This window comes from Microplitis demolitor, chromosome 9 (assembly GCF_026212275.2).
Source record: "Microplitis demolitor isolate Queensland-Clemson2020A chromosome 9, iyMicDemo2.1a, whole genome shotgun sequence".
In the NCBI taxonomy this organism is placed as follows: domain Eukaryota; kingdom Metazoa; phylum Arthropoda; class Insecta; order Hymenoptera; family Braconidae; genus Microplitis; species Microplitis demolitor.
This window is the reverse complement of record NC_068553.1, coordinates 7640088-7648867: the sequence shown is the minus strand read 5'-3', so window position 1 is coordinate 7648867 and position 8780 is coordinate 7640088. Positions and strand designations below refer to the sequence as shown.

General features: G+C 29.9%; 1 protein-coding gene across 1 annotated transcript; it reads left to right on the top strand.

Moving 5' to 3' along the window:
- Nucleotides 1-515: 515 nt before the first annotated feature.
- On the top strand, nucleotides 516-8779 carry LOC103576511 (uncharacterized protein F58A4.6). Its single transcript, XM_008556742.3, has 3 exons — nucleotides 516-1082; nucleotides 7848-7962; nucleotides 8143-8779. The coding sequence occupies exons 1-3, from the start codon at nucleotides 745-747 to the stop codon at nucleotides 8407-8409; spliced, it is 720 nt and encodes a 239-aa protein (XP_008554964.1). The 5' UTR covers nucleotides 516-744; the 3' UTR covers nucleotides 8410-8779.
- The last annotated feature ends 1 nt before the right edge of the window (nucleotide 8780 follows it).

The window sequence follows — 8780 nt, the reverse complement described above, 5'->3', positions numbered from 1 at the left end:
GTCACTGAGATGGCAAAAGTTTTAGCTCAAAAATTGCGCTGAAACTCTGGAGTTGTAGTTAACTTACGATTAGGGTGACTATCGAGGCGATAAGATAACTTTAAGCTTAAAAGTAAATGTTGGAGAGCAAACTGTTGTGGATAAGTTGACAGTAGATTGTCTGTAATTTGAATTCAATTCGATTTCAAGTGTTACTGAGAGGCAATGACGTTGAATTGATTGAAAGTCTCACTTCAAATTGACCGCAAGTTTCTGTCAAATTACATTCAGATGTCGGCAGTCAATTCGCATCAACTTACACGCAAGTATCAAAAAGAAAGTTTTTCTTTTTAACTTTTGCAGTAAATTTGTCATCAAACTTCGGCAGCAGATTTCGGGTAAATTGAATTCTCAAGTTACCATCAACTTTCGGATAGAATGACTATTAGGGCATTCTGTAGTCAGAAAAGTGAACTAAAAAAGTTAACGTATATTTACCGTCAAAGTGAAGGGACATCCACTCAGCCAAATTTGAATTCAATTCACCCGTAATCTGCGGCCGCAATTAGACGGTAAAGTCAAGGTAACCTTGGGAAAAATGTAAGCAAAATTTTGTCCTGCGCAACTCTGGCTTTTGGGAGATATGTAAAAAACAGACATTCGTACATTTTAGTATAACCTGGTCACACTAAAATATGATTATTTGTAAAAAAAATATAATTATTGGATTCAATTTTAATATTAATAGTACCTGATAATTAAAAAATGGATACTTATTTAGTAATATATACACGTAAATTAATCTATGATTATATAATGATATCTTCCGACCGTGTTAGTGATTGCAAAGAAAGTCTACAGAAGTATCATAATTTTTCCAAACGAGTATCAAAAAAAATTACTGTAGTGCCAATGAATAAAAAAGGCTTCAGTGCATATGCAGCATCAGGATATGTTACACTAATGAAAAATTCTTCAGTATATCGTCTATCAGCTCTAAAACTTTTAAACAGCTTAATATCACAGATAATAATTACCAATTCAAAGCCTATCGTTCTCATGAAATTGAAAATGCCCCAGAGGCAATTTCTAGATTATACATGGTAAATATTTGTATTAACAGTACGTGTCTAAAGAATTTTCTATTTTTATCAAATATTGGGCATGTTCGGCCGAACTAAGTCCTGAGCAAATTTACTAAGGACTTAATGAGTGTAGCAGACATCAAACAACTTGAAATTTTAGCTATTGATATCTCTGCGAGAAATGTGAATACAAGAAATTTAAAAAGTGGCACTGGCGTGTATTTCAAATATCTTTTTACGTATTTTTAACTTTTTTCATCTGCTTTTCTAAAGCCATAATTTTGAAACTAAATTTGTAACAAGTTCTCTCATAAATTTATATTAATATAAATTGATAAAATTTACTTATTGATATCATTGTTAGATGCTCTACTCGTGCATTTCTTTTTTTAATCAATAAAATTATCAGAACACATATTTAGCCATATCAATTATCTAAATGAAAAAAATGAAGAAAAAAAAAATTACACGTATTCAGAGTACCAAAATCTACATGTGAATTTTTTTATTTTTAAATTGTATCAGTAGATATTAATTATTTTTACATCAGACAAATTTTTATAATGGCATATACTTATAAAAATAATTTATATCAATAAAAACGTCAGGCACATGTTTGTATTCCTCAATACTACATGTGCATTTTTTTATTTTTTCATTTCTTAAATTACACTCGGAGATATTAATTATTTTTCCATCAGAAAAACTTTTATATTGGCATACGCCCATGAAAATAATTTAAATAAATAAAAAAATGAAAGGCACGTGTATGTACTCTCAAATACGATAGTAGTATTATCTACGAGTTAATCGTTTTTTTATTTATAAAAATTTTTTTTATAAGTATATGCCAATATAAAAATTTGTCTGATGTAAAAATAATTAATATCTACTGATACAATTTGAAAATAAAAAAATCAAAAGATTCACATGTAGATTTTGTTACTCTAAATATGTGTAATTTTTTTTTTTTTTCTTCATTTTTTTCATTTTGATAAATGATATGGCTAAGTATGTGTTCTGATAATTTTACTGATTAAAAAAAAATGCACGAGTAGAGCATCTAACAATGATATAAATAAGTAAATTTTATCGATTTATTTACTTATCACAAACGCCAATCAGCAGTATACATCAAGCAGAAAATATATAATTAAACTAGCTGACCCGGCAGACTTCGTACTGCCTCAATCGATTGTAGAGCAAAATAAAAAAATCAACTCTGTTTAGGTTTCCACTATATAAAATTGGTGTATTATCGTACGATGGATGGTGTGGCTCAACAAGTTATAGATCAAATTGAACGGTATATAGTACAGTGCCGGATAGCTCAACTGGTAGAGCACTCGGCGCGATACCAACATGATCTAGGTTCGATTCCCAGTTCGGGCTATCTATATTTATCTCAATTTATCTATGAATTGTCTTATTTAGAAGATTTGCATGTTTAGGTTTCTACTATGTTAAATTGGCGTATTACCGTACAATGGACGGTGTGGCTCAATAACTTATAGATCAAATTGAACGGAATATAGTATAGTGCCAGATAGCTCAACTGAGAGCACTCGGCGCGATACCGACATGGTCTGGGTTTGATTACCAGTTCGGGCTATCCCTGAGGCTTTCCACGCCAAATCAGACACCATTTAGTTTTTGAACCTCGGATTTTTTTGAAACTTTTTTATCTTTTAGCATAGGTTGAAAGAGGCCTTCATGATTTTTCTCAAATTTTTTCCTCCAACCGTTTTCGAAATATCGAATTTTAAAAAGTGAAGAGATTTTTCTTTCAAATGCCTGTAGCTTCGCGAAAAGTGGTTGATACAAAATTTTTAAAGAGTCAAAAAATGTTCGTTTTTAGATTTCTTTTCGATACAAAATATCAAAAAAAATTTTTGAACCACACTTCTATTGGGATTTTAACTTTTAAGTATAAATTGCCGATTTACAAAAAACACTTACTGATCGATTTCCCTCTGTTACGTTCCCGTAATATTTTATTGATTAAATTAAATTTATTATTTTTATTAAATTAATTTTACGCAATATAACGGAAATCGGTTACGATACGAGAGTCACACTGGCTGGCGGGTAGTCAAAACAGATGACGATGCATGAGACCCGGGACACGACGATTCTCTCACTGGGAACCTGAGATGCAGCGTCAACATTTTGTCAACTCTGTTGGCTTTATTATATTTTTATAACGACTAAATAGTCAGTCTTTGGAGAGAGCTCCTAGAGCTCAAACCTCTGCTCTCCAGCCATAATTAATAAATTATAATTAATCCTAAATTAATTTAACCTTATTGTGGGGTGCCAATTGGCACCCCAATATTTTCACCTACACCCTGGCCTGTTCATAACATTATTACCATCCAGGGGCGAGCGCTTATCAGTTCTACCCTGTCCTATAACTCTGAGCGCTCAACAACAGTTCGGGTTTCCTTCAAATTTCCTGCCGATTTTCCATCCATTCACCTGCTGCTATAATAAAAATATGGAGTTAGAACCGGCACCGAAAATACTTTAAATCGCGAAAAACAATTAAAATTAATAATTAATAAAATAGTCGACGACCACGGCCCACCAGGGGTCTATAGACACTCTAACGAGGCCAAACCTGGATAAAATTAAATAATTAAAAATAATTTTTATTTTTAATTAATTTTGGGTAATTTCCCAAAACGTAACAGTGGTGCTGTGACCAGGATGGTCTTAGATTATTTAATTATTTAATTGAAACTTTGTGACCAGCGATGATCAGCGGTGATATGTGAAAATTATTTGTTCAATCACAAGTTTCAGAAGAGTACAATTATGTTTATTTGTCAACTTAATAATTTAAAATTTTGGTGAAGTGAGTTGAAACTAACATTTAAATATATTTATTACTAAAATATTTGTGAAGTGACATTTGTTAGCGAAAATTAATGAAACGCTGACGTTTATAATGATTTTATTAATCAGCTTACTATTCATAGGTGATTGATGAAACTAAACGTGTAAAAAGAAAGGTTTTATAAAATAAATTTTTAAGTGGATCTCAATTTTAGAATGTGTCTGAATTGTAAAAACTAAAAATTTAAGCAGTTTAAATATTTAACTGCTGGACTATCAGCAACATTAAGAGTTTGCTACCTTAGTGTAACATCACAGTCATTGACTAACTGTTTAAAGGTCTAACCTGCCGTGATGCTGTTAAATTTTCATTTGGATAAGCTAGACCAATGGACCAATGTACAAATTCACCAAAAGTAAGATTATTCTTATTAACAATATGTTTTAATTTACACGTTGGTGACTGATTGCCGTTGGAAGATGTACGTGCAGTAACTACAAATTATATATATATATAAGTGAAAATATTTTAAAAGTGTTGCTACGGAATTTAAACTAATTTATCGCGAGTTTATAGTAATATCTACGCGATATTATTAAACTTTAAATTTTATATGTGGAAAATATTTTTTATTTTTTTAGAACTATTTGACCGCTGGACAAATCACTATAATAAATATTATAATTGAAAATAATTCAAAACTACGGATTTGTAAACTAAAAATGTTGCTACGGACTTTCAAGAATTTCTCGCGAGTAGTGTGCAGAAACAGTTGTTCATTATATTGAACTTATTAATTACTAAATGACCGCTGGACGAATTACAAAGAACATTGTAATTTAAACTAACGATTATGCTTTGAGAATTGTTTTATTTTATTTAAATTAATCTCTATGAATTAATTATTTTTATATTTAAAAATATAGTTAAAATTGTTGCTACGGAACTGTAAAGGTGTTTTCGCGAGTATATTTGAATATATTACGTGATAAAACTTATTTTATTATTATGCGGAAAATACTGCGTGGATATTTTGGGTAAATATTTTAATTATTGTTTCTTTAGCAATCACTTTAGTTTCTTTTGGGATCAGTTGAGATTCTTTTCGCTGATTTAACGAAGAGTGTGTCCTGGTATATTGTGAAACCAAGACGTAGTCGTTATATCACGATCAGGTCTCAAAGCTGATCTCAAGTAATTTTTTTAGCATAATTGAAATATTTGCCGACCACCGGTTATTAATAGAAAATTGTTAAATAGCGAAATATTTCCGGTAATGACTCACGACAACACCTTGTTATAAAATATTTCAGAAATGTGCATAAATAAGTATGCTTATAATAATTTACATTGGAATATATAGTAAATATTCGCAATGAACTATCAATTAAATGTTCCGATGTCGAAGACGGAACTCCAAACAGTAATGGAGAAACAAAATCGTTCACGCGCTCGATTACTTGCGTTTCGGGAACAAGAATCGAGCCGATGTAGAACTTTACCGGTAGTAGAATCGGAATCTACAAAACTAAAAGCCCGTCTTTTAAACGAGGCTGCGATAAGTAAATTTCGGAAGAATTCAAATTCAAAAACTCATTCCGGAATTTTCAATAGATCAAAGGGATCTAGTAGAGTCAATACTGTCCATAAGACAGAATTAAACTCAAATACATTTGTGCCTGAAAACGTTCCATTTAAAAATAATTTAAATAGAATTTCATGTGATTTGAAGCCAATGATTGATTTTAATTGTTTAAATAGTAATGATTCGAATCACGCGTATGTCGAAAGGGAGCTTCCTGTATTGGATACGTCAGGAGCTCGTATTGTTCGGACTGCTCAAGGTTTATTGAGAGCCGAAAATTCAAATAGCCGGGTTGGCGAGCTTATTGTTCTCGCAACCACGGAAAATGAAATTATGCCGATCCGAGCCAGTGAAGTCTTCGAGATCGAGCATATGGATAAAAATGACCGCGTTGAGTTCGTGAATCTGAGAAAAGAACTACCTTACTACTCAGTGGAGAGTAAAGAAAAAAAATAATTACGGTCAATCATTGGGCTCAAAAATTTATTCGCCAGCGTGGGTTGTTTCAAAAGGAAATAATCCACAAAATAAAAGGCAACAAAATCTTTATAAGCATTATTGTAATAAAGGAATGAATAAATTTAGTGGTTCTACGTTTTCAGGCTCAGACTTTATAAGAAATATATTTTACATTATGTTTTATATTAAAGGTATATTTGACCTACCAATAATATTTAAAAATTGTTTACGATTTTGTTTTAACATAACTACATTAAAAAAGGATATATTTAAGTTAAGATTAAAAAAACCTCCAAATAAATTTATGTTCCTGGAAACTAAATATGATTATCATAATGTTGATTGCAGTAATATTTTATACTTAAAACTATACGCTAACTTGAATCAAGAAGAATTAGTAGTTACGGATTCACTTTTGATCTTATTGAATGTAAAAAGATCAAAATATTATTCAATGTTAATATTTTATATTGTTCTTATTGAATTTTCATTTAAACTCTGTGTATACCTTCATAACATTGGTTTAATCTGGATTAAAAATGGGGTTAATTGGACCAACTTCAAATATCATCATCGGAGCCTCACGGAAAAACACCGCGGTGTGAAAAATAGATTTTCCAAAATAATCGGCAACGATACTTCCCGCTCTACGTGTGATGTTGATTCATCTACAATCAGTTTCCTCGCGTGTATAAACGTTAAATTTATACACGTTGAGCTATTTATATTCATAAATTTCCAAGACTTCCACTGTTTGTCAAAAACAGTTGGAAGGTCGAGTTTAACTTCGGACAAGCTGCAAAGATGTCTCAGAGCCAATACCGTTACCGATATAAAGATTAACTGCCTCCGAAGAATCAACAGCTATACTATATTTGACTAATCAACTTGACCAAGTTCAATATTTTCAAGTGCCAGATTAGCCAGTGGAGTCTAATATAATTATGTTAAATTTTTGTATTGCCCAAAACCTCTTGAACTTTATATTATTTTAGAAATAGAAATATTGATTGACTTACGTCGGAAGGTACAATTAAATTGTAATTTTGAATTTAACTTATGAATAGGGTCATAAATATAGTTATAAATTTTAATTATTTACACATGTATGTAAGAAAAACAGCTCATCTCAGGTTTAGCGTTAAATTCATAAGCAAAGAAATTCTTTATTCTACTCCGAATGGATTTTAATTTTGGATTATATAGAGTCGTTTAAACATTCAACTTTAGTTTATATAGATTCATTTATATGATCAATTTTAGTTTGGAGTACCACCAATTTAATATAGTGGAAACCTAAAACATGCAAACCTTCTCAATAAGACAATTTATAGATAAATTGAGAAAAATATAGATAGCCCGAACTGGGAATCGAACCCAGACCATGATATAATGTAATTTTAAAAGTTATTATACTAAAAATTACGTTTATCATTAGAAAATTGTTATTATTAGTAAACTAATAATAATAATAATAATGATAATAATAATGCTAATAATAAATTTTATTAAAAACCGTAAGATGGACGGTGGAGTAAAGGACCTTCATGATATAATGTAATTTTAATAGTTATTATACTAAAAATTACGTTTATCATTAGAAAATTGTTATTATTAGTAAACTAATAATAATAATAATAATAATAATAATAATAATAATAATGATAATAATAATACTAATAATAAATTTTTTTTTCTTTTTTTTTTTTTTTCGCTAAGATTTGGTATAGTAAATATTCTTTTACGATACAAAATCTTACTAAATTTATTCAGGACATAGTTCGGCCGAACACGCTCATTACATCGGTATCTCTAAATCTTGCCTCTAGAAAATACATGAGATTAAGATGCTTCACACACCCCAGTGTCCAGTTAAGGGTTAAGAATGTTTTATTTATAGGAATAATATTATAACTTCTATGGTATTAGAAAGGCGAGAAATAAATTATGCTATGTCCTGGCTATCAACGTTAGGCGGTGCATTTTCCGCTATGGGAGATCAATTTTGTCATTGTGTAAGAAACTAAAAAATAGTTTATTAAATAGATTAAATAAAACGATTAGAAATGATTCAAAACGATTCAATTTTATACTACATAGATATACATTCATCATTGAGTAAATCGTTTTGTTTAATCTGAGATTTATGTTATCCAATGGATAGAAGAATAATTGTGAATAAATATGTTTCGCAGGCTCAAATTGCAGGAAAAATTTCAATTCATCAATTCAAATTAGCACTTCGTTTAGGTGATTCATCCTTAATTGCCCGGTGTAAATTATATGTATGTTTGAGTCTCATCCAACAACTAAAATATTATTGGCCAAGAAAAATAATCCCTGAAATTTACGAATGTTCAAAAGCAAATAAAGATGTATGTTTAGGAAGAATGTGTCAAGGAATATGGGCTAAACTTAAATATGTTTATCGTTTAAAAAAAAAGTCAAAAACTAAAAATTAATATATATATATATATATACTTGAAAATATTGTCAATTACTGGAATGGCGCATTGTCGACAGTTAGCTCATGAAAATGTCGAACTTTTACTAATGGCAACAATATGAACGATAGTAGTTATGAAAAATACGTAATTAAATGAATTTAGATTCAGTTTTTCTATTAAAAATTAAATTAAATGAAAATTAATACATATTAAAGTATGTCTATGTATTTTATGCGTATTATATACTAATATTTTATGCGTATCATATACTAACACTGCATTAAACGAGGAATTTATAAATAAACTTCCGATTATAAAATCGGAGCTTAAAAAGATAAATTTATGGTTTTCGATATTGATTTTCAGGTGCATTATCCTACGAGTCG